The sequence below is a fragment of the Daphnia pulicaria genome, chromosome 8 (assembly GCF_021234035.1).
Source record: "Daphnia pulicaria isolate SC F1-1A chromosome 8, SC_F0-13Bv2, whole genome shotgun sequence".
NCBI lineage: Eukaryota > Metazoa > Arthropoda > Branchiopoda > Diplostraca > Daphniidae > Daphnia > Daphnia pulicaria.
The window spans coordinates 12,185,924-12,212,454 of NC_060920.1; the positions used below are offsets into that span (position 1 = coordinate 12,185,924).

At 38.3% G+C, this 26,531-nt stretch overlaps 1 protein-coding gene and 3 long non-coding RNA genes across 5 annotated transcripts; 1 reads left to right on the plus strand and 3 right to left on the minus strand.

Annotated features, from left to right (window-relative positions):
• The first annotated feature begins 619 nt into the window (after nt 1-619).
• LOC124311640 lies at nt 620-1,165 on the plus strand. Its single transcript, XR_006910059.1, has 2 exons — nt 620-763; nt 1,029-1,165. It is a non-coding gene; the product is annotated as an uncharacterized LOC124311640 (long non-coding RNA).
• On the minus strand, nt 1,021-2,821 carry LOC124311598. The gene is made up of 7 exons (XR_006909966.1): nt 2,501-2,821; nt 2,329-2,399; nt 2,122-2,263; nt 1,931-2,061; nt 1,473-1,800; nt 1,275-1,413; nt 1,021-1,051 (listed from the first exon to the last, which is right to left on the minus strand). It is a non-coding gene; the product is annotated as an uncharacterized LOC124311598 (long non-coding RNA).
• Nucleotides 2,822-4,055: 1,234 nt separating this feature from the next.
• Nucleotides 4,056-7,134, minus strand: LOC124311064 (calcium-independent phospholipase A2-gamma-like). Of its 2 annotated transcripts, none has more exons than XM_046775345.1 (8): nt 6,533-7,134; nt 5,911-6,442; nt 5,684-5,841; nt 5,347-5,624; nt 4,826-5,277; nt 4,586-4,761; nt 4,398-4,524; nt 4,056-4,339 (listed from the first exon to the last, which is right to left on the minus strand). In XM_046775345.1, exons 1-7 carry the CDS (start codon nt 6,628-6,630, stop codon nt 4,434-4,436), a joined length of 1,785 nt encoding a protein of 594 aa, XP_046631301.1. In that variant the 5' UTR covers nt 6,631-7,134; the 3' UTR covers nt 4,056-4,339; nt 4,398-4,433. The 2 variants fall into 2 exon arrangements, with proteins under 2 accessions (XP_046631301.1, XP_046631300.1); XM_046775344.1 differs by having other exon boundaries at nt 5,911-6,445; nt 6,533-7,100.
• Nucleotides 7,135-19,760: 12,626 nt separating this feature from the next.
• Nucleotides 19,761-26,531, minus strand: LOC124311650. The gene is made up of 2 exons (XR_006910077.1): nt 25,769-26,531; nt 19,761-20,981 (listed from the first exon to the last, which is right to left on the minus strand). It is a non-coding gene; the product is annotated as an uncharacterized LOC124311650 (long non-coding RNA).

Below are 26,531 nucleotides of genomic sequence, written 5' to 3' on the forward strand. Positions count from 1 at the left end.
GTAATTGATCTTGCAAAATACAACAATAAAAATCCAAACTCATGTTCTACATTTAATATTCAAACTTTCCTTTTTATAAATTATTTTCTATCATTAAAATTCAAAGTCAACAACCAATATTTTTCTAAAAAATAATCAAGTCCACACCCATTATTTCTGCACACCCATTATTTCTGCCAAGTCCAGACTTTTGTTTTTGAAAAAAATTTAAAAAAATTCCCCTTACAAAGTTTTAAAAATTTTCGCGAAAAATTTCACTCGAATATTTTATTGCAACAAAATTTATTTTATTCGAATATTTTATTTCATACAAAATTTATTTTATAATATTTACATACATTTATTTTTCCTGTGGCCCCCAGGGGGGGGGGGGGCCTGTCGCTTTCTCTACCGCGATAATAACATGATGCAAGTTATAAGCAAGTTATTATTTTTTTGGCGCAGAAAGCTTGTTTAATCTAGCAGTTCTCGACTGTGTCAAACCTGATATTGATCAGGTTGCCTCAGTTGTATACTGCATGATTGAATGAAAAATCAAAAGACAACAGATCAAACTTTTAAGTCAGCACACAGTTAACACAGAGCAATTTCATGGCATGGATGAAAACAACACAAAAATTTTGAAGTCAGGAACCCAGATGGAACAGCTCAGCTACAACAGCACAGCAACTTCTGGATTACACTGCAACCACATGCTGCATACAAGGGTTCAATCTGTCTTCGTCACACCTTTCACCATTTGGCTGCAACAAGGTAACCACCAGTCAAGGGGTCCGCAACTCAAATTTACTACAATAAAAAAGGTAAAAAAGCAAAAAAAAGTGAAAAAAGGAAAAAAAAAGGAAATTTACTTTACGTGCTAAAAGAAGGGCGCGCGCGAACGAACCCCCCCTCCTCCCCATCCCCTCCCTACCCTTTTATTTTCGCTTGAAGGAAAGCCTATCTCAAAAGTAAAAAAGGAAAAATAAAGCAAGGAAAAAGGAAAAAAAATAAAAAGTAAATTTGAGTTGCGGACCCCTTGCCACCAGTGTTAAAGAAGCGTTTGTTATACCTGTTTAAGAAAAGAAAATTATTTTCGAGAAACACAACTGTGTACACATGCATACTCATTATAACAAAAGAATACAAAGAGTAACAGAAAACTACACAGCCCAACAGAATAACTTTGATATCTGATTCAAAATTTCTATAGTAGCGGAGAAAATTGGTCTACTCTCTAGTCATGTTAACTAAATCTGTAGTACTTTTGTAAGACATTTGATCAAAATAATTACATTTTGCTGTTGCATGGGATGAGACGTACGCCTAAGAACAGCCAGCGAGACACACGAGGCACGCCATTTCGGAAACGTACAGGCACTTCCAAGTCTGTTTTGAATGATTTGGCAAATTGGTTTCTACGTGCTAAATCACCTGTAAATTTTCACATAACATTTTACATTCAATAACAATAGGAAATTAACAACAAATACCTTTTAATTTTCATCGTGAGAAACGTCACAACCAACAACCCATTTCTGCTGCGTCTTGGAACAAAATGGCCACTAAGACTATCCTGAAGACACTGGCGCCATCTGGTGGACATAATTTCAGCCACTTATTCACAGCCACCTATTGCGACAGCCATTAGATTCCTGTTGACCTGTTCCAAATGACTGAACGCATCGGCTGGATTGCTTGCTTCGAGACAGCACGCAGCAGCTCAATTGAATTCGACATGCCTTTCGGCTTTCACTAGCTGGCACCTGGCACGAAATGAATCAAATTAGCATGAACACCAGATAACTCCAGCAGCTTTCCCTATGACACAAATACCCAAAGTTTTTAGTTAGCTTTTCAGACTTTGTAACTCTTTCACAGCTCTTTCAACATAAAAATCTATAATATTAGCAGAAAGTGTTGGGGGGTCAAGACAAAAAATTAAACTTACAATTTTCTGAAGAAAAGAATAATTTTCCTGCCTGTGACTGAAAGGCAACAGCACCAGTCATCTGTGTTAGAGTACGTACAGTGAGTTAAGTTTCAACTAACTTTGGCATCAAACAGTTAGTCATGTTGAATCTAAAGGAAATGTCAATAAATATTCCAACATTCATCCAATAAACTACAGTTAATAGCTACCTACTGCTTGTGTTTAACATTCAGAAAAATACAACACATGTTGGTATGTACCCTGCATTTTTTCATATTTTTCTCTTAAGCTGCTGCAAAACCCTGAAGATTACCCATGGCCTAGATGATATGATATTTTTCATAGCTTTCCCTATGATAGAAAATACAATCTATGACATCAAATAACAGTTTTAAACCGAAAGAAGAATATAATACTTGAACATCAATGAATTATTTGTTGAAAAACATGCTCAGAAAAACAAACATGTCCACACTGGGGTAGTGACCTACCAAGATAAATAGAAACTGCTGATAATTAGACGAATATTAACTAAGTCTGAGAACAAGTATTTAAAAAAATTGTGATTAAGACATTATTAGTTTTTACCTGTATTAACTGCATGATGCATTCAGCAGAACAAAGATTTTTAATAAAAGAGTTGGTGGTAGTGATGGTAGGCTACTTGTGTGCTACTCTTTCCTTTCCCGTTCCTTCCTACAGGTTAGATTGAGGAATTTTGAATTTGATCCAGCACACATACGGAATAAATCACATCACAAACAAATTGCACAGAAACGAACTTGAATTTACTTATGAATTCATCGGTAATTTTCATGGAAAAATAAGAAAACTTTTGACAATCACTCAACACAACAATCCGCCATCACATGAAAACGACGACGCCTATGTCATCTATTGGACACCTCTGACACCAAGTCCAAAACGCAATTTACTTTGGTAAGACAAGAAGAACTCCACCGACAATAGAACCCCAATATTTTTAAATAATTTTAAAAATTCCTTTGTATGCGACAGTAGAACTCAAACGACAGTAGAACTCCTTTTTTAAATATTATTAAAATTTAAAAATACCCGACAATAGAACTCCAGTGCCCGACAGTAAAACTCCACAACGCGATAATAGAACTCCAATAATTTTTTTAATTATTTGCATGCGTTTAAATATTTCTAAAGTTCGGTGAAAGGAGGACTTATTTGAAATACTTAAATAATTTTGAAATATTTGTCTTTGGAGTTCTACTGTCGCATACAAAGAAATTTATAAAAATTATTTAAAATATTGGGGTTGCTGATAACCTTTTACTTTGTGAGAAACAACATTAAATTTTTGAATCATAGTGATATTGTAAACCTTAAAAAACATTACTGCTTTGCATTAAAAATATTACATATTTAGGTACCGAATTTCACCGCACTGGTTATCGGGCTGCAGTTCTGTCTTCTGTATCTGCCATGTATAAACTCAACGCAATTCAGTTCTTTAGCTACTTGTATAACTTGAACAGCGCACTTTTATTTGCTTAAACCTAGCCTGAAATCTTGAGATTCGTACAGAGAACAAAGCTCATTTGCTAGTTTTAAGCAAATATTCCGGAAGTATACCGGAAGTAAGCGATAGCGCCTCAACCATTGAGCTGCCGACCAAATATACCAAATATTCGTGATCTACGGGAAATGTGGGGTCGACTCAATTGAAAGAACTGATGAACTAAGGCAACTCGTCCTCCTTCGTTTTCCTCCACCTCCGATCTCCGCGGAGTTCAGTAGAGACTTGAGAGGATGCGGCGGATGTACACGGACGTCCAGACTTCAGATACTACAGACAGAATGCATGAAGTATCGCCGACTAGAACGTCAAATAAATTTCCCCAATGTGGCAGTTTCTAGTATGAAAAATACATTTTTACAAGTATTCGAACCAGAGTTCAACTTCAACTCCAACTTATCACTTGATACGGTTGACCACTAAATAGTTACATTCCTGATGTAGATTCCGATTCACTTAGCAACAATTTTCTTTGCTATTAGTATTACTCTTCTTGTAATATTCGATGATAAACGTAAAATCAAAACAAAAAACGTTGCAAATAGTCTTTGTAAAATCTTATAAAATTTTCGCAAAAACAAACAAAATACTTAGCAGGGGGATATCGGTTTGTATATAGTATCTCTGATGATATACAACTGATTCAAGAAATAGCGCCAACTTAGACTGAGCCATAAAAAAATTTACAGAACCTGTTTTACAAAACTTTTCAACGAGCACAATACACGACTTAACTGTGTGTTATTTTGTGACACATTTGCATCACTAATCTAGTAGTAATTTTTAACGTAATCATAGTTTCAAAACTTCGATTAAGCTTCGTCACTCAAATTCCTTTAAAAGTCAATTTATCCCTAATTGAAGAACAAAAGGTCCAACTGGAAACCAAAAAAAATGAATTAGAAAGTGAAGTCAATCAAACTACATTTTGCATACCGTGTTTTAAAAAAATAGACGGTTTTTGCTGATAGACTAGAAAGTCGCCTTGTTCTGTAGCAAAAATCGCTTTTCTAATACCCAATCTTTTGCAGACTGAAACGAACTTCGGGGCATTTGTAAGGTACTAAATTAAATATTGAAATTTACTTATTTTTGATTACAATAAGTGATTGCTTCAAATATACCTGGCGGCTTGATTCATATTGCGATGATTCTTTCTAATGTACATCTCGACATCTTCGAGCATGCTTTCCCATCGGGCTGGATCCGTCTCATCCAGGCTGTGGATCTCGCTCAAGTACGGATTGAAACGATAATACACTTTGGGCGGCAAAAGATCGTGAAGTATGGTGTGAACACGCTGCATAATAAAAAATGATGCGATTTTTGAAACGATTGTGTACATCTGGTATTAATAGATATACCTCGGTGTCAGTGGCGGAATCAATCACCTTACTCAATTTCTGTTTCAAAGAGGTATTCGTAGGATCACTGGTATTTACACCAGCCGCCATGTTTAGCGGCTGACAGCGACCGGTGCCAATTGACACTACGCTCAACAGCTTGGCATTTGGCCAGATGCACTTGGCTTCGTGAATGGCCACGGCGCATGGGTTATTGACGAACAACCCTCCGTCTTGGTGAAGATTCTCTTCTAATTTGAACTCGCCAAAGTATCCAGGGGCAGCCGACGAAGCTCTTACCGCCTCCCACATTTTGTGGCGGAAAGTACCGCTGTAGAGCGACTGAACGCGGAAAGGTAACGTGTAGTTGCGGAATACGAAAGGCCGTAGCATTTCCTGACTAACAATGCTAGATATGGCCGAAACTTTGAGGCAATTCGGCTCTCGAGCAGTTCGAATCATTATGGTTTCTCCTACAAAATTCAAACAGTAAAATGCCAGTAACAATTTCGAATGGCTCTTCTAATTTTGAATGATGATACCTATTTTATCTTTAAGAATTGTTTCCCACTTGCTAGTGTCATAGTATGCGTGACTCCATAAGAGTCCACCAAGTCCGGAAGAACGGTCCTGTTTGAAAACTTCTGTGCTTATTTCTCGGTACATGGTCTCTACGTCTTTGACGTTCTTTTTAGCAGCACCAATAAGTAAGGCAAGGACGGCTCCAGTAGACACACCGCAAATGTAGTCGAAACTCTCATAAATAGGTTTACCACTGATTTTCTCAAGGTGACGGAGGATTCGAAGAGCTAGCAGGCCTCTGGAATTTTAATGTATAATCAAGTTACGAAACTGTAACGACGTGTATCATTAACTGACCTGGTTCCTCCTCCATCGATGGATAAAATGCGAATACCTTTGGCTGGCAAAGGATCAGCATAACCAAGTAAGGCAAGACCTTCACGAATTTGACGTTGGATGAGTTCATCGCGAGGAATGCTGTGCTTTAAGCGCAAAAGAATTGAAATGGCTCCTTCCTGAAAATAAATCAGAATAACATTAATAACTGAATTGTAAAAATGTTGATGACTGTTCAGTTGTCTTACCCGAGAGGCTACACTCTTTGCTGCAGGATATTGAAACAAGTGATGGCAAAAATCTTCAAGGCGCACCAACAAACTTGATTTAGTAACTGCTTTGGCAACTGCAGAAACAACATGCTTTGTTCGAGCATCTACACTCTCTTGGCTAACAGCCTTGCGCTTGATTTTCCATTGAGGGATTGCAGCTTCTTTCTTTTCTTCTTTCTTCCTTCCCATGATATCAAAGTACGACGGAATACCAGTCTTAACCTCAACCCCATCTTTTTCTTCTAGTTTTTTGTTAGCAATGTTGTCTTTGGGTATGTCAGTTTGAACATTTTGAAAAGGTAGTCGCTTAGCCAAACTAGATAGAGAAAGATCAAAAGAGGATGTGTTTGTTTTGACTAGTTCCACAAATAGGGTGGTTATCGTCTTGAACTGGGAAGTAACTCTTGTTGTTGAATCTTTGTTGAGTGATATAGTTTGCCCCTTGGCTGTGACAATTTCTCCATTATTATTAGTGTGTGAAGATGATCCCCGTTTCTGCACTTTTAACCTACTAGAGAAAGAAAACAAAATGTGTGAATCAAGGGGTGTGCTCGGCTAGCAACAGCAAATTTTCAAAAAAATTAAATACAATGCTTACTTGTGAAAAGAATAAGGTTGGCATCTTTCTAATGGTTTCCTCAAGAAAACTCTTTTCTGCAAGGATCCAAAAATCTCTGAAGACTGCCCGACTTTCATCGTGCCAATAAAAAAATGTCCGAATGTTTAGTTCGTCAAATATGTTGACAACAATTAAATGTTAAACCAAATGACTCTCTCTTTGTAAAATTGACCGTCTTTCGGTGGGAAACGTGCAGAAAATTCGCACAACACTTCTCAAGTTCGTCGTTCCCTGAACATTGAATCACTAACATAACACATACCTAGTAGAAAACATGGTAGCAGACGTCAGAAACTCACGCCATTTTCACAACAAAGGCTGGGATTAGTCAATTCCACAAGGCCACGCCTTCCAGACTTCCATTGATGACGGCTGCCAAGTGCCAACAAATTCTTCGTCACGTTTTCTTGCCGCTTTTTTCTAGAAGACTGCTACCGACATTTTATATTGGTCTTCATCAGCTGCTGTCCCGATTTGCGGAAAAAAAGCGCAAGCTTTGCTGAATTTTGTTTTCAAACGACGAGCCAAAAGGTACGAGAAAATAAAACGATGACGCAATAGCCAACCCCAAAACGGTAACAGCGCAGGTCACGGTCCTGTGGCCGAGTTTGTTTTGGAAAAAAGGACGACGCAATAAACGATTGGACTCGATTAAAGTAGAATGACCCACATTCCAGTAGAAAGTTGTTGCGTCTTATGACATCAACCAGGAGACAAACAATTTTCGTTTTCTTATTCGAAAACAATATTTGACTTTCGCAATCTCATCGCTATGCTACGGATGTCAGGTAATTCAACGTCGTAAATGTTTACATTCTCGGCTTCTTCCGGGGTAGCTGTAGGGCTACACCTTCTTAGACTCACGCACCCGGAATACTTGGGGGCTGCACGTGAATTTTGAAAACGAGGGCCCTGCGTATAGTGTGAACGTGCAAACTTGCAAAGCAACTGCACGGACGACCTTCGAAGAAAAAATAATAAAACTGAAAAGAAAAAAAAAACACACACACCCACACACAACCAATCCTGTACATGAATAATAAACATTTGCCTGCTGCGCAACTAAAAATCTCTACGAGAGCTTTCAGCTTTTGGTTAAACGTTATTACGCGCGAAAAAAGCCCCAAGGTTACAGCATACAACATAGAGTTAGCGTCGTCATCGCAGACATGAGATAACATTTTGGAACCAGTTTAGCATAAGAATTTCTAAACGTCAATTCGTGTCCATAGATAAAAGAAGTTGATAAATTGTTTTGTTTTTTTTTGTGTTGAGGAAACTTTGCACCTGGTCATTTCTGCCATTACACGTGAAATTTGAGAGCAGAGTACACGCGTACCCAACTGGAAATGGGACCCCCGTGAAAAAAATCACCTCACTATGATATTTGGCTTGAAGAAAAATAGATTTCTGTGCAGATTTGTCATCTTGCTATGAAACTGTATGCAAATGGGGTGTTGTTGCAGATGATCGTTGTTTCAATCGCGACATTGAAGAACTGGTTAGTTATTTCAAGGCCGATCCAATAGAAACCTGGCAGTCAGCTGTGTGTATCCCATCCATCCATCCCGATAGACGGTTCTGATATTCTACTCTATCGAGGTCAGGTTATTTTTATGGCCGTCTGCGATGCTGACGGAGGACTGAACCTTGCTCAGTTTTTTTGCTCACGGCCAACACATCTCTTACGTGTCTAGCGGCTCTAGCCCAAGATTCTTCAACTTGCGTTGCGTCACATTTTGTTTTTATTATTACTGCCGCTAGATGGCTAAAAAGAGGTTGAAACTTCTACCGCTAGATGGCGTTTACTACAATTTCGATAACCCAAATTGACGTAATATTCTTTTTTCCTTATTATCCACATCGAAAGCCACAAGACTGATGGGCAGAACAACAGTCGATAAAAATCGGGGTCCACGCACACAACAACAACAACAACAATCGAGTTCCTTAGCTGCCTATAAAAGGACTTGGATCAAACGATGGGCCATTATAAAAAAGAATAAATAGTGCTGCGCAACGTCTGCTCAGTTGGTCGCCGTTGGGCGTTTGTGCGCCTTCCCCATTCACATAAGCCGCGCACGCCGCTGTGGGGCTCGTGAAGACTCCTGCCACTCAAGGAATCAACAATTTGAATATGTATAACCGAAAAGACGGAAGAAAGAAAAAGAAAAAAGAAAAAAAGAAAAGAGAAAATGTTTAAACTAAAATAACGACAACATAATAATTCTCGCCTCAAGGTCGATTTTCGAGTGCTGCTGCTGCTGCTGTGGTGTAGGTTTTTGCTCGCAGTCAGCATAATAGTTAACGGATAATATAACGGCCGGTCAGGTTGTTTTTCTTTCTCCCAAAAAAAGTCGGACCAAGAAAAAAGACATAAAATTTAAAGAAGAAGAAGATGGAAGGGAGAGAAGAAAAAAAAAATAAAGTTAGAAGGAATAATAATAATAATTTTTTTTCTTTTCGTTATTTTTCTCTTTACGTTAACTCGTAAATCAGTCAAACCCGAATATAGGAGAGGAGAGTTTCCTCGAGGCTAAATAAGCTCAGAGCGACGGCGCGATTACATTCAGCGTCGCAAAAGAAAATAGTACCAAAAGGGAAAAAATATCATCAAGAAAATGAATAAAATAAGACGATATTATGACATCAAAGCTCCCCAAATCTCCCACAAACCCCAAATTTATTTATTGTAATTTTTTTTAATCCTCTAAAAACAAAATGTGCTAATATTAAATTGCGGTGGACACTATTAGAACGCTGGTTTTTACAACAAAATGTTTTATTTTGGCGACCGATGTTTTTAGAAAAAGTAAAAAGTAAAAATAAATATTTCCTGGGTATTTAATTTATTTTTTTGTGTGTGTTATTTTTCAAATTACAGGAAGAAAAGAAAAAACAGCTGATTATTATGATGGGAACTCGCCACGTAATGTTTAACGAGGTCTTGCGGTCTCTGCCCCGAGTTATTTTTTCCAATGTGCTGGGAGAGAGAAGACGGTGACTGTCATAAATCGTCCATAGTCTTAACTTGTCTCTACGTGTATACGTACGTGTATAGTAGTATTCCGTTACACGAAGAAACGTTCCTATGTAGGGAGGATCAAAATTGCCTTGGCATGATGTGCCAGATTATCCGCAGTTAAGGGAAAAATGCTTTTACACACAACAACTTTTTCGTTTTTTTCTTTTTATTTCTTTTTCTTTCTTTGCACATAGTATCAAAAGTTGAGATAACATTTTTTCAAAAAAGGATTTCGTCATTTCGGTTTGGGTTGATATATACCCACCGTCGATACGATCGTTTTTTTCCCCCCTTGGAAAAGCCAAACAAATTCGCTTTTAGACGCGTGAGAAGTTGGATACAACACACAAGTTGATAAAACAAACTAAAACCAAAAAAATAGAGAAACAATACTTTAAGGGCTGTTCGCCTTAATGGATGGAAATGACGGGTCCAGTCCACCCAAAAACAAAATTTCTCTCCCCCCCCAAAAAAACTAAAACTAAACTCTTTTTTCTTTTACAAAGTAGAATATAGACTCATCGTGAAAAAATGGGCGTTGCCAGGAGCGCACGCGGGATGTTGCTATGGCTGCAGCCCGGCAAAACGACACGTCTTTCATGTCTATACAAACCAACACAAGAAAGAAATTGGTAGGCTAGAAACCACAGTTTACGATCGTGCCCGGCTTGAAAGCCCAGCAGCAGCAGCAGCAGCTCTCCCCCAAAAAAAGTTTCATTTTCCATTTTATTTTTTTTATTTTTTTTTTTTCTTCTTCCCCCCCTCTCTTTGTAATTATTACAGCAACCATATTTTTCTTCTCCTTGTTACACCTAACTGTTGTTGTGCCTATCTACAACGTCTACGTGTGTGTGTGTGTGTAAGTCAGACGCTAGTATTTAAATCGCTATAATAACACACTCGTTCCGCTAGACAATACACACTTTGAGAGAGAATATTTTTTGGTTGCCAAGGCAGAACACGTGAAAATGCGTTCCAGTTCCGCAGGTTCTTCTTTTTTGTATGTGTGTGTGTGTGTGTCGACAATTTATGTGTGGTGCAAGTCTATAAGAAAAAACTTGCATCTATACGGCCGGCGAGTTATAGAGGGGCACCGCATCCTATACGATGATTATCACCAAGTCGGCTCTTCTCTCTCTCACTCGACTTGTGTGACTGGCATATAAAAACTGCACGATGAGCAGAGATCTATTACCTAACATGTAGTACTCGAAACGGGTGCTGCTCCGTCTTGTTCGTAACGATCGATAAAAAGTCGTTTCTAACATTCCTCCGGTAGAATTGTTTGTCCGGTATAGTTTACGGGGGGGAAAATTTATTTTGACTCTGAAACATTGGCCGACTTTTATAGTGCGCTGCATGTTCAAATAGTGAACGTGGATTATCACGGTGAAAGGAATAAAGTTCACTTGCTATTTATACATTTTTTTATGCAAATGGAATATAGAATCAAACTTTTTGTTTTTAAAAAATAATAATGTTGGTGAAAAAAAGAATAATAATTTGTGTGTGTGTCTACCCGTTGACTCGGCAGGTAAAAAGCGATTGGGGCGTTATTCTTTCTGCTGGCATCACGCAATGAATATTAAATGACCGTTCCGCAGCTCAAAGAAAAAAGGTCCCACAGCTTGCTAGCGAGCAGCTCTTATAATAATATTCTCTGGCCATTTGTCTCTCCCGCATCTTGTCCATTTCTTTACTTTTTCTTCTTCTTCTTCTTTTTCTCAAATTTTTTTTTGATAAAAATAAATAAATTCGTGACACCATTTCTGTTTTACAGTTCAATTCCTTATAAATATGAACCCAGTTTTCTTTTTCTTTGAATCAAAAACAATTTTTTATCTTTTCTGTTTTTTTTTTTTTAATTTGCCCAAATGAGAAAATGTCCAGGCAGTTGGTGAATTTATATATAAGGTAGCGGTGATGGCCGAGCGGATAACGACGACAAACACAAAAGAATAAAAATAAATATACGTGAGCAGGGAGTTTGATATGAAACGAGTTGAAAACACGGGGCCGTTTGCTACGCGTTCGTCACCGCCAAACGGACGGACGGACGTTCCAGACAAACGGCTTAAACTTGCACAATGAAAATTTAATTTAATTTTTTTTTGTTATACATGCATAAACATGTGCCTTGTTTTCACATGCGCAACAACGACACTGTTGTACTGATAAAATGCTAAATGAAACGCGCTAAAATCAAATTGAATTATTATTTCCTGACCTGAATAAATAAATAAAAAAAAAACGTTCGGTTTTTATATAATATGATAAACGCAGTTTATTTTATTTGGCGTTCCTCTTTTTTCTCTTTACTCAGCGGTATGTCGTTTATATAACTTCTTCTTGGAATGGGGGGGGGGGGGGGGAAAGAAAAAACATTTTTTCTTGAAAGATGATGGACGGCGATTGGAGCCGCCGAAACTCTTTTGGCCCTCACACACATTTTCGGCCGTCATCATTTTGATTTATATATTTTTTCTTTTAAAAAAAAAAGAAAAAGAAAGAAAAAGATGGTGGTTGCTGGAGGGTAGGATTTTTCAGGAGTTTGATCTCCTATTTCTCAGGAAATTGATACACCACAAACTAACAACAATCTTTTCTTCGAATTTAACAGTTTATACACAGCGATGACCTTATTTGAGACTTTGAGAGTTCGTTTAAATCAATTAAAGATAATTCGGAGCTGTTATTTTATAAGAGTCAGGCAGTTCGCCCCCCCCCCTTTTATATAATTCTATTGTTTAAGAAAATTGCGTCTGTGTTGCACACACGTGAACCTTTTGTTATTACGACTGTTGAATCGCGTGAACGCACTTTTCGGGCCTACACCACCTGGCAACACCTGGCCGATTCTTTTGAGTGAGAGGGGAGGAAGTCTTCATTCACCGTTGTGGAAATTCAATTACAAACATTTGGCGTTTTTCTTTTATTTTTACTGTATAGTATAATATTTTGTTTGACCGGCCGACCACCAAAGATCCAAAGTATTTCTTTCTCTCTCATTTTATTATATAATACCTGTCTGGCGACATACACAGTTGTATACATTTCCAACTGTTCCAAAGGGAGGGGGGGGGGATAGCCATTTGTGCCGTGTCATTCGATATCATTCGATAAAAATAAAATAGAAGAAAAAAACCTCCAAAATGGTCCGCTTTTTTTGGTTTGATTATCGTACCCAAATGTTTGGCTTGTTTGATTCGTTTTATGTTTCACGTTTAATCCTTTTCTCCAAATAAAATAAATAAAACAAGAAACACAATGAAGAGAATGATTTAGTATTCAATCTTCATCGTCTCTGTGTTTAATTCACCAATCGAGGAAACCAGAAGAAGAAAAAGAAGTAGGAAAGAAAAAATAAAAAGGGCACGTAACATGGGCCAAGTGAAAAATGGCTTTTCGACTTGGTTATTTATTAGGAGATGCCCACCCGGATTGTTTGTTTCTTTCTTACGTGGATTATATACACAGTATAGAGGGAATCTCTTGTGTCCTGCTGGCGGCTATTCAGAGCCCCGGCCACAGAGACGCCAAGACATTTTATTTTATTTTTTTTAATAAATAAAAAGGAAAGAAAATTCTCTTTTTTGACCCTTTTCCATTCCGCCCTAGTCGACTTTTGTATTAAAGCCAGACGCATTGTTGTGTAAGTTGATCCATCACGATTGACAATTTTGAGCGACATTTGTCATCATAGACGACCGACAATAACCAAAAATCATATTTTATTTGACACAAAAGAAAGGATAGTTAAACTGTAAAGAAAAAACGGGTTTTTCATTTATTTAAACAAAATAAAATCAGACATTTTTTTTCTCCTGACATATTCCTTATCTTTTTTCGTGTGTGTTTATGTCTATACTAAGTCAGAGTAAATATGCATTTTATTTGAGTTTAAAATATAAAAAAAAGAAAACCCTTCTGGGGTCTAATAAAATAAAAGAAAATTGAGAAAAAGAAAAAAAAGGAAACAAATGATGTGCTCTCTGTGTGGCGTGTCCAGGTTGCCTGATGTATATTCTCTCTCCTTTGTAAATTTCACGTGTGTGTGTGTGTGTGTGTAGTGAGATGAGATTGTATCTATCGGTCAGATGATGGCATTGACCTCCGTCCCCTCTCACCGCTCACGATGACTTGAAACCAAACAAGTAAAAAAACTAAACGAAAAGAATGGGACGCATTTAAATGTTTCGTCACGTATCACACGACGGAATTTTCCCTCAAGATATTCCAAATTAAATATCAAAATTTCCTTTTTTTTTCAATAAAGATATGATATGAAAATTAAATTTTTTAAAAAGAAATTTCCACCTTTTAACACCAATTTAATTAATTTCTTCAAATGAGCAAAAGGGCTCAAAACGGTGGCGCGCGCGCGCTCTCAACTTCATTTCGAAAATTTTCTTTTCACGGTTGGGTTATTGCTAAAAAAATGTAGTAGATGTAGTATTTGAGACTGTTTTCCCTCTCGACACAAACTGTTGAGAGTAATAAGAAGAATGGAAAAGAAAAGAATGGACAAAATTATTTATAGCGTCCTTTACTACACAATCATTCCCGTTTTTCTTTTGGGTTGTTTGTGTTGTTGCACTCCTCATTCACCATCTGTAAGACCCTTTTTTTTTTTACTCCTCGGTTACGTCTCTACACACGTCATACATATATATAAAACAGGAAAGAGACACTGCTGCGGTCCCTTGCTGGCTGGCCCCAGCCATCATCATATCATCAGACAGGCCGTCAAGAAAAATAAAAAAATTAAAAAGGGGAAGAAGAAAAAAAAAAGAACGTCACACGGAAGAGGCCCGTCAGGATGAGGGGGGGATATATAAGAAAAGGGGTGGCCCTTTTTTTCTTTCTTATTTTTTAATATCAAAAGGTTAGATTTTTCGTCCTTTTCTTTCTATATTAAATATATATAAAAGAAAAAAAAGAAACGGGTTGAAATTATATACTCCGTTACACACACAACAGCAGCAGCAGCCGGTGATGTAAGAAAAGTGGGGGGGGGGAATATTTTCTCCCCTTCTTTTCTTCTTCCTTTTTCGTCTGACAATTTTTTGACCACCAACATAAAAAAAAAAAAATTATTTTTGACTAAAATTTTATCCTAATTGATAGAATATTTGAATTCGAATTTACGATAAAAATTCGTTAGGAAATTCTTCAAAATTTTTTTTTTAACTTATAAAAAAATTAATAAATTATTTAAAAAAATTGTTTGATGTCAATATTTTCACCTTTTTTTATTTCCTTTTTATTCTTGTTAGTGAAAATAAAAAAGTGTTTATGTGAGTGAAGAGAAGCGTTACGAAATCGATTTGAAAAGAATTCAAGCCCGCGAAGTAAAAAAAAGGGGGTGGGGGGACTGTATCTAACGCAGTGTTTGTTGTGAGTGTGGAAACTTGTACTATAAAGGAGGACACGGTGAGTGTGTCATCACATCGTTAATTTACATCATAACGGTAAGAGCTCTCGCTATATCTATAGGGGAGAAACAAAATGTTAACCTTTTATAATTTTGTATTTTTCAAAAAATAAAAAGATGAAAGGGGAGAAAGACAAGAGAATCATCCAAGGAATTTCCTGGAGGCTGTCAAAGGTGAGCATCAAAAATTGACGTAACATCTTCCTCCTTCTTAATAATATCGACTGGAAAATTCAAGTCGGCATTCTTTTGAGGAGTAATAAGAAAGAAAAAAAAAACGGTTAGGATTTTTTGTTAAATCATCGGCCACGTCCAACTGTCGTCCCCGATTAGAAAAAAGGAAATCCTGGTGCTTCTTATTAGAATATTATTTTACCCTGAAGTCTTTTCTATGTACAGCCAGCCGGGTTGCTGCTGCTGCTGCTGTTACACGAAAGAATACGCCAACTGTAGAGGAAAAAAGAAAAATCATCTGCGGCTGGTGGGCGACCGCCTCATTGTTCCCCCCGAATTTGAATAGAGCATCGCATATCCGTGGGCAACAACAACAACAGCACAAAAAAGGGTTACACAACACCCTGTTACATGCATGCGCGTAGTAGTAGTAGTAGTAGTACGTCTTGGGCCTGCAGCTAAATTTCACTGAATATAATACAAGGGGGGAAAAGAAGAAAGAAAGAAAGAGAAAAATGATGATTAGAATAAACCTTGTCTTCCTTCGTGTGTTTAGCTTCCTCCCTTATACTGTACATTGAGCAACAGATGGTAAGCATGCGCCTATATTCCAATTGACAAGCGGACTTTGGGCGGTTCTTTTTCTATTTCAAATTTCCCACCTTCTTCATTCGAATTTTCCCGCCAGATTGACCGAAAAAACCCAATGCATGAATGCAAGCCGTGTGTAACGAAACACGGGAAGTATTAAAAGTTAAGAGAGAAGACGATCTCTTCTGGTTTTCAGTGTCAATGAAACACTAAACTAGGCCTAGCTGCTCTACAGAAAGAAATAATAAAACTAGGCCTCTGAAAAGGCTTGAATCTAAATAAAAGGAGAATTTAAAAAAAAGGGTTATATGCAAAATGGTACGGCCAAAAAATGAAAGAAGAAAAGAACCGGGTGGTAGAAGAATTGGAGGGACATGTGTGTCTATATAACCCCCTCCATACACACAGACAGAACCCCTTGGATTTTTTACACACACACATACAACAGACCGACTGAATGAAGTATTATTTTATTATAAAAGAAAATGGGAGGGGGAGAGAGACGACAATCAGACCTAGAAAGAGAAAAGAGGGTCCGCTTGAAAAAATTTCTTCTTCCCGCGCGCGTTGAATAATTTCCATCAATGAACGAACCGCCGCGCCGCTCTTCAGCTTTTGATTCTTCTCCATTTCGTAAAAGAAGAAAAAAATAAAATACCCCCCGATGGTTTGCATAACAAAACGCCAACAAAACAAAAGCAGCTGAGAGGCAGCAGCACAGATGCAAAAAAGGAAAAAAATATTTTAAGGGAAGAAGAAGAAGCGCACGGCTCGTCCATTCAATTAAACAAACAACAACAAATGCGGCTGATGAATTTAACCAAAAGAAAAATAAAATTTTTTTTTTCACCTGGTGGTGACTCGTTCATCAAACGAAATGACATTTCAGCCAATAGAAATAAGATTTTTTATTTTTGTCATCTGTACCCCCATCACACACCAAAGTGTCTCGAGTGTCACCAGCAGCCAAAGTGACACCACCCCCTTTTCTTGGGGAGGGAAAACCTCCTGGGCAATCATCAGACGAAGAAAGAAAATGAAATGACATTCAATTTTCGTAATTGCAGATGTTCATTTTCTTTTTTCTTTCAATGGCCTCTCTTTTAAATGATATGATATAATGGCACCCCCTTGTGTGTGTGTGTGTCGCGCGTCACACACACACACGGAGGGAGAGAAAAAAAAATGTTTTTAATTTTTTTTCTGAAATTGTGAACAAACAAAAAATGTGGGCTGGTCTCATCATCTATACGTGAATTAAAATATAATACGTGAATGGAGGCCTATTATTCAACGCCCCTCAAATTTTTATTTTTTTTTTCCTCCCCTAAAAATTATTATTTTTTATTTTTTTACTTTACAGGAACAATATCATAATTTATATAACCCGTTATCTAATATAAATGCTGCCCACCGGTGTAAAAGGGTTGGCATATGCGTGCCATCGTATATACACAACATGTAGGCATCTAAATATTTATTACATTACAAATATATATCTGGATGCGTAATCGAAATATTCTTAGGCCATCGAGGGCATGAGAAGGGCTCATAGTTGAGGGGAATACTCACACACACAAGTTGAACAATAACAAAAACGGGAACAAAATGTTTTTATTCCGGTGATGATGCGCTCACCCCCCTTGTGGTTGTCTTTGATCTATAAAATTTCCACCCCTTGAATATTCCAACATTTTTTATTATTTCCAAATTTATTCTCTGTAAAAAAAGAAAAGTCCTCCACGTTTGAATCGCTGATTCCACGAGTGTCATCATCGACTGTCATTCAAATTAAAAAAATTTCATTCATTTCGACCAAATTTTATTTCATTGGGACGGTGAATTTTGAAAACCCCCCCAAAAAAATAAAGTTTCGTATGCAAATGAGTATATTTACGTAACTACGGGTACAACGGAGAAAAGGGGGGGGGGGGTTAATGCGCGTCAACTTATTGATCGTGTGGCGTTGCCAGTGTGTGTCTGGTACTTAGAGCAAATGAGAAATAAGAGCCGAGAGAAAAAGAAAAGACTAAAATCAATACTTGCCGGTTGAAATTCAAACATTTCCCATCGATTATTTGATAAGAAGAAAAAATTTCTTTTTCCATCCTTCTTCTATACCATATAGCAAGTTCGTGATGTATCTCGCAATATATATCCGCCACCGAGAAGAAGAGATGATGAACTTGAGATTGTCTTTGAACAAACAAAAGGAATGCGCACACCCCCAGATGAGAGTATACTACATAGATTCTCATCTGGCATTTATAATAAATCATCAAACGGTGGAGAGAGAAAAAAGGGTCGAATAAAAGAAGGAGCCAGATATTAATAAGGAGCCTAGCTGCAGCCAGCTCAGTCGATATCAAATACTACTGCAGTGCACCAGTTTCTTTCACATTTTTTACCAATTTCCAAACATGAGGGTCTCAGTCTCTCTTCCACCCCTTTTTTCTCTCTCTTCTACCCAACATCCCTCTTAGACTTTTCTCTCTTTTCTCTCTGTTCTCTCTCCAGGAATAGGAGAATAGATTGGAACTCTAGACGGGCGGCGGCCCGGCAGCGACGCTTCCCCAATATTGGGATAGAGCCTCTTGACGGCGTACGACTTTCTTTTGTCGAACCAAAAATTATTGACAATTTTTCACGCACAGAAATCTTCGGCTGGTCCAAAATCAAAAAGTGAAAAAAGTCTGTACACACACATCAAACGAAATGATGTATGAATAGCCGATAGAGATTTTTTAAAATACTTGACGACGACGAGTATATTATGTCAAAGAAGATTTACCAAGTCGCTTTGGGGCGGGAATTATAAACCGTGAAACATGAGAGAGAGAGTTTCCCCCGCCGTGCTCTACTTTAGACAAGTGAATCAAACCAAAAAACCAGGGGGATACAGAAGAAGAAGAAGGGCTCTTGTGTAATGTCTAGATAATAGTAGACAGGACAGACACACACACACACAATGCGGCGGCATCTTCTTGTGTCTCGGCAGAGGAGCAATAACCCTTTAGTTTAAATTTCTTCTTTTGTCGATGATGGCAATCATCTGCATATATTTTGGTTGGGCAGGGGGGAAAGAGACTATATTGTGTGCGTGCGTCTTCCGCTCTCTTCCGCCGCTATTATTATTACATCTAATACGCTTCTTTTTCTTCTTCTTCTATTGTCGTGTCATTCCACCAAGAAAATTGTTACCCAATCCCAAGCGCTTTTTTCTAGTCTCTGTTCGCATGCAACTTCCGCGCAGTAGACAACAATATTTCACCGCCTCCCCCTACTACTATACTATACCCAATTGACGAAACCTCCCACATCCATTCTTCTCCCATTCAGCCCCCTTCTTTTTTTATTGTTCGACGTACGCGCATACAATTTAAATATGTAAATTTGTTTGGATGGAAAAAATAATATTTCTTTTTTTTTTATTTACCAGTGCGCAATTCGGGTTGCGCAAGACGACAAAGATGGCGGCCGCCTCGGGGGGAGTAAAAAAAAAATGAAACGTTATCAAAGAATGTTCAGCTCTTCATTCAAAACGGTTAAAGTCGACTCAATTATTGACGGAAGAATTCCAATAAATTATTCAAACGCAATCCGTCCCGTGCATTTCCACGAAAAAATTTAGTTGGGACTTAATCAATTGAGAGATCCCATCATGTCGCCAATCAGTTTCGATTCCACGCACTAATCGAAGGCGACACATTTTTCCCCGTTTGTCTACACGACAGACAAACTTAAACCCAAAAAGTAAAAATAAAAAAGGAGGTGGACAACGCCGGGAAGCCGTACACGTAACATCCTCCCTTCTTTTTGAGTTGTGCATATACCATGGAAACTTAATCGGGACAACCGGGAAAGAATAAAAAAATTTAAAAAAAAAAGAACTATATAGTCCGCCATGTTTGAAGAATGAACCAATCAGAAAATCATGAATTCAAAAGAAACCTTATTTATTGAGTTAATATGTCAAACATCCATTCTTTGAGCGACGATTAATTATAAACAAAATGTATATGCAAATGTCTCACCCGTGTAATAATTTGACAAATCAAAGACGATGAATCGGAGACTATCGGATTGGCGTCGAGAGCACGGTATGAAGTTCCTACCAATCGACTTGAATTCAGTGACAAGACGTAGGAACTCTATACCTCGCTAGCGACACGTCACATCCATTCGACGACGATTTCAAACTGGAAATGAGAAAGAAAGAAAAAAGACACACACACACACACACGATGCTTATCGACCTGGGCCTACATATATAGAAAAGAAACTGTTACTATGACGACACTTTTTCTTGTCGACGCTTTTGGAACATTCAACTTGGACGTCAAACTGTAGCCTCTTCACTCGTTCGATTGAGACTATTTCGTTCAAGAAATTTCAACGTAAAATCAATTGATTTGGATGTCGTCCTCACTGGGAGGTTCTCGCCTATCGTTTCGGGTACTTGGTTATTCATTTATTCCTCCTACAAAACTAGGGAAAAAAATGTTTGATTTTTACTAGGCCTCCTAGAATCCGGCGCATGCTCTACTGTATACATTGTGCCCTTAAAAATATCCTATGCTCCCACCCGTTTTTCTGGCGTTATTTGGTAAAAAGGTGACCAATGGCTAGTGATAGATGGCTCCTCCTTCCACCCACCGATCAATCCCCCCCCCCCATTTTCAATACACGTAGGCCTCCTCTTCCGGAAGAGGGGTAGGTCTAAAAATGGGGTGGTATTACCACCCACCAGAATGTGTGTGTGTGTGTGTGTGCTGTACCTATACGGAAGAGAAAAAATGGGATTCGCGTATTGGGTGGCATTGGGGGCGAAATGGGGATAAAAAAGGAGGGTTGGGTGGCCTCAACCAAAAAAGGGACCCGCCCCAATCAATACATTTTATGTCCCCACACACACACACACACGGCGACACACGCAGCCAGTGACACACATTATACGAGAGAAAAAAACCGGATGGCTGGAATGATTTCACTTTTTTAAAAAATATATAAACTTGAATTGAATTTGTTTTGTTTGAAATAACGACGTGAGCGTCGCAGTTAGGAGCCAATGTCACGAAGTTGACGGGATCGAGTTGTTGGCCTTCGTTGCGCAGATTTTGAAACCAAACATCCAAATAAAGACACAACTTTCGTTTTGTTCCCAATTCCATCCGGTTTCCCACAGATTGGCGGGCGTAAACAATCTGGAATAAATCAAATCAAGAAAAACATAATCAGCATCAACAATCGATATCGTCATTAGATTCTTAATTAGCCCATAAATCCCGCGTGATAACAAGGGTCAATCCTATACACGCCAAAATGGCGCAGAGTGCGACTATCAATACCCACAACATTTATCCTATCTTGTATCTTGTGTGTGAGTGTTGGATCCTGACCAAAAAGGAGAGAAAAACCAAAAATCTGTTTCGAGGTACAAACATGAGGAGGTGACCTTGACCGCCCCATCTACGGTCTGTCATCACGTCCCGGCAAACAAACAAATAAAAGGAGCCATCGACTAGAAGAAGAAGAAGAAGAAGAAGAAGACGGGATCGTTGGCGTGTTTAATCTACAATATCGCCGGCTTTCCCACTTTTTCGACCGACAAACTTTCTCGGAGAAATAAGAAGAAAAATAATAAAAAAAAGGCTTACAGACATAAATTTCGATATGTCAAGAGTCTCCCCACCTTATCAGTTTCTATCACGAACGAGAAAAGTCTCCAAAAAAAGTTTACATTTCTTTTTTCTCCTTTTCTTATTTCGAAGGCCCAGCACTTTGAAATTCAAAAACGACGAGACAAGAAGAGAGAAATATCCAAAGTTTCCTTTCGATTCGTTCCGTCTCAAAAAAGTTATATTTCTTTTTTCGGGTTGATGAAGTCCCCCCCCATCCGTCACGCCGTATCCGACCAGAAACATTTTCCCGCAAGATTCTTCAAATCTTTCGAAAAAAGGTTCAAAACAAGTTGGGGTTGCCAAAAAGAGAAAGAGAATCGAGTCTGTAACATTGAATTGTTAAGGCCAATGCGATTTCGACATTTGCATACGGGACAGGTTTTTCACGTTGGCGACTGGGGTCCAACTAAGACGTGGAGGTGATTAAAAGACGCCGAAGGACAAAATTATCATCTCGTCAAAGAAAGAGAGAACTGGTTGCAGCAAGCGGCGACTCAAATCGGCGCACTACACGCAATCGGGGAAAAAAAAAACTCTGACTTATTCAAAATCATTTGACACAAATTCAACAACTTTTTAGCGACTATTTAAGATGCTCACTTGGACAATTGACAAAAGTTAGACGGCCAAAAGGAACAAAAATTTCAAAAAAGCCGTTCGATTGGTTCTAGTCCGCCATTTTGTTCGTTCGTTTCTATGGCAACCATCCGATCGTGTGGTGGTTGGGGTTTCCAGCTGGATGAGGGGGGGGGGGGGGAGATCCTCCAACGCAACCCAAGTTAGCCCCCCATCAGGCCACTGCATCCCAACTGCATGAAGCAGAGGCATCAAATTACTACCCCGACGCTTCTATTCAATTTCTGATAAATCTAAAAACGAATGTATGCAGACGAGCCAAAGGGGTACGTACGTACGCACACACAAACTCATCATCATCCGCCGTGCGGACGCCATTGTCTAACCCTTCCCCATATCACCCCAGCCTTGATCTCTCTTATGTAAACGGAATGGGGAGACTCAAAAAAGAATAAGTTCCTTTCTCTTATACATTTATCGATCCAGGATCAGATGGATGGATGGATGGATGGATTTTTATCCAACCGAGGGCAGACCACGTTCCGGGGACGTGACGACCGTCGACAGAAGGGTTGTTACGTACTTGGAAACAAAAGACACAAAATTTTAACTTTTTTTTTTTTTTTAAATCGAAATCAAACGGGAGAAAAGTCTAAAATCCTTAATGCGGTGGCTGTAAGGGGGGAGGCTCGGATTACGTGATGGGGGGGATTTTTTTATTTTTAGAAACAGTGAAACAAAATCTCAAAGTTGTGTGTGTCACATTTTGTGTACCTCCCACACTTTTTCTGTCCCGAATTACTATTTTTGTGTCGTGATTGTCGTTCGGAAATATTAAAGAGAACAACCTGTCAGTTACAGCAGCCCTCTGTCTTTATATTTTTATCCGTAGTTGCAATTCGTTTTGTAATGAGTTATTCAAACATCTCTATCTCCTTTTTGAAAGAGGATGGCTCCCCCTATAACCCTTGGCCTAAATGTAGACGGAGGCCTACCGTTGAGACGGTGATGAGGATTCCCAGCAGGAGGGCCCAGTCCAGGGAGTCCTCACCCAAAAACAACTAACCAAAAAACAATCGAAAGATTGATTCAAAACGTGTCAGCTCAAACTCGTTTAAAAAAACAAAGGTCACACAAAACTCAATTCTTCTCGAACAAAGCGAAATTCTAATGCGCAATTTTGGTTTAACACGGCGACGAAATGAAAACGCTGGTCAAACTGGAAATTGTATCCAGCTGGCCAAACTCGTTTAAAAAGCAAACAAAAAACAAACAAACCAACAAATAAAAATCAAGGACCCCCAGTACTATTTAAAACAATTTACGTTTCAGCTACTTCGTTCCATTCAATCTTTCGCTTGTTTTGGTTTAAAGTTATTTCACGTTACACCGTGGCCAAAATTTAAAAATGAAATATTTTATTTTTCGTTATTATTACATGTTAAGTGCGTAAAATTCCCCGTCAGTCTTACGTAATTGAAAGGGACAAAAGACAGGGGGTCTGGTGATTTTTTTGAACCTTCGGAGCAGCCCAGACTTGTGTTGTAGCTGTCGTGAATCATTTGACAAGAGAAACAGAAAAATAGTTATGGCCAGTTGCCCAAAGGCAAGAAGAAAAGGAGGGGACCCAGGAGCAGCAGACGGAAGACGGGCATAGTGACGGACAGGCCGGCTGATGGACGGTGAAAGTGAAATCAGGAAAAAAAAGGAGAAGTTAAGTTTGAAAAAGAAAAAGCGCGTTAGAAAAAGAGAAAATGTGTGTTCTAGGCCCATAGGGGTCACACGGACATGTCATGTCCGTGATATTAAAAAAAAAGCTAGGCCTCTTCTTTTCTCTCTCCCCCCTCTAAATAAAATGGACACAGGTAGACGGAAGAAATGAGATTGCGTCAGTCTTGCGTGCCGACCCTACTCCTCCTCCTCTTGTTGTAGAGACAAGCAATAAACCAAGGCAATAACTAGTTCCAGGCCTACTTCTCTCAGACCACATGACTATGATTAAACCTTTTTTTTGAAAAATTTTCAATCAAACTCTCGATTTTTTGAACTTTGAAAAACCGACGGCTGTGAAATGTGTCAGAAAAAAAATATATATTTGGACTTTGGAGAGAAAAACAAGAAAAAAGTTTTCGGAATATCTAAGGCAGTTTGATTGTAATCGGTCCCCTAAAGAAGAAAAATGACTGGGATATTTCTGATTCTTAAATTTCTCGTATATAATGGCGGGAATAATAAAAGAAGAAGAAAAATATAAAATAAAATAAAAAAAGATAGAATGTGTAATGGCCCTTCAAGGCCGACGGCAACAAGACGCGCCCTATCGCGTGATGAGACGCTCTCTCTCTAACGCAGACTGGCTTCATTTGCATATCGTACTAAAAGAAGAAGAAGAAGAAGAAGAAGTCTTAGCTGGTAACAAACACATACTACTTGCTGAGCTGCCTATATTCCGTCTGTTTCTTCTTTGGCTCCCATCTCCGTCCGTCTATACTATTCCGCACGTGCAGACACAAAAACCTTCGCTCCGTTTCGAATAAATAACCATTCGGACCGTCGGGCACTTTCTGCCTAGGAGAAACATTAGGATCGTAACGGTTACACAACTCTAAACTTGGTTTTTTCTTCTTTTCTTTTAAATTTAACCTTGGGGGGAATATTCAAATACTCAAACTATTTTTACGGAAAGAAATGCCGCAATGGAAAAATAACTTGGGCGAATGGATTTTGGTATGTAGCGCAACTAATGGAAAAACATTTCGAGTGATGAAAACGTGTCGTTTTTCTGCTGCCCCGGGATTTTTAAAATATTTATTTGAAATAAAAGAAAAAAAGAAACAAAACGAGCCATCATTTTGTCAAGCACTGGAGGTGGTCCTTTTTCGATATTTATCGCATTTCAAGTAGAACGCGACGAGTTAAAATTGTTTTTCGGAAGGGTAATTCTAAGGTTTCTCCGTACATTTTTATTAAGACACAACATCTGCTGCTGCTGCTTCTTCTTTTTTTTTATTTTGAAATAAATAAAAAGAAATCCCCCATCGAAGAAATCTAAATCTTTCTTTTAAAAATAAAATAGTTTTCGAGGTCTTGAAACACTAGGAGACTCGTCGTCTCTATAAGGTCCATCCACTTTCTCTTTTTATTTTTCCATCTTCTTTTTTCTTGCCTCACAGCGCCCGATTACATTTCGTTCCCTTTTCTTTCCATGTCAAGAATTTGTTTTCCCCTTTTTCAGATTTTTATTTCATTTTTCCTTCTTTTTATTACGTGATTCGTAAATGCGAGAATCTTCTTTAAAATAAACCGAACCGAGTCGTAATTTCGGTAGAAAAAAAATTTTGTTTCCCTGGCTCGTAAAAAAATCTTTTTCCTATTTTTCCCCGACACTCTCACAAGTAAAAAACTGTTAAAATAAACCCGGCGACACTCACGAAAGGGGGAAAAAACGGTCGTGTACGTACACACAACGGCATCTAATGACGCACACACGAACGGTCGGTGTACAACAACAACAACAAAAAAAGGCACTTTTAAGCACAACTTTACAACATATCGCGTCACCATATTACCTAATTATTATTATAGCCCCTCGACTATGTTTTACATTTCGGTAGCGACTTGTATCTATTTACACTAGCCAATTTCCCAGAAATTCTAACATTTTCTTTCGACACTGTGAACCGTGAAACTTGTTTTAAAAAAAATATTAAATTTGGAATTTTTTTTTTACATACCTGGTTAATTAAATTAACACAAATTGGTAGAGTCGAGTCGAAATAAATGTTTAGACTCTTGCGCCCGGAGCGAGAAATATCTTCTTGGCTTTGTGGGGAGGGACAATTTTGGGAGCGAGGTTTTTCTCTTATTAGATAACCAAATAAAAAGTTGTTTGTTTTTTTGTACAAACTGAAGACACTTGAACTTAAATGACATGCCGATTATCGACTGACCAAATGTTGAACCCCCCCATCTCAAGTCAACAATTTAAAAATAAATAAAATTTCAAATTTCTTTGACGACTTTTGGAATTGCAAATTGACAAAAATCTAATCTTCCCACCCCACTTAGACACACGACAAATATTTACATTAAACAAAATAAATCATTAAAAAAATAAAATTGACAAAAAATCGTCAAAGTATTTTTGTTTGTTTTGTTTTTAAACAAAAAAAAAATTAAATAAAAAAAAAATAAAAAAAAATCGGCGGGAGTAGCCGAGTAAAGGGAGAGAGTCCGTCTCGGTCGGGAACTGGCTGATCACTGACGACCGCGGCTGCGATGATCCACTTGAAGGCCTTTTTCTCTCTCTCTCCTTTGCCTCCCTTTTGAGCCGACCGTCACCACCCTCTCTCACCCACCGCCACCACTGCACTACTCACTGTAGACCATACACGCACGCATGCATATATACCAGAAGGGATGGATAGAGAGATAGGGGGATATAAAACATGGAAAAGAAAAGAGGCTCAACCCAACCCTTCTCCCACCACCTCCTCC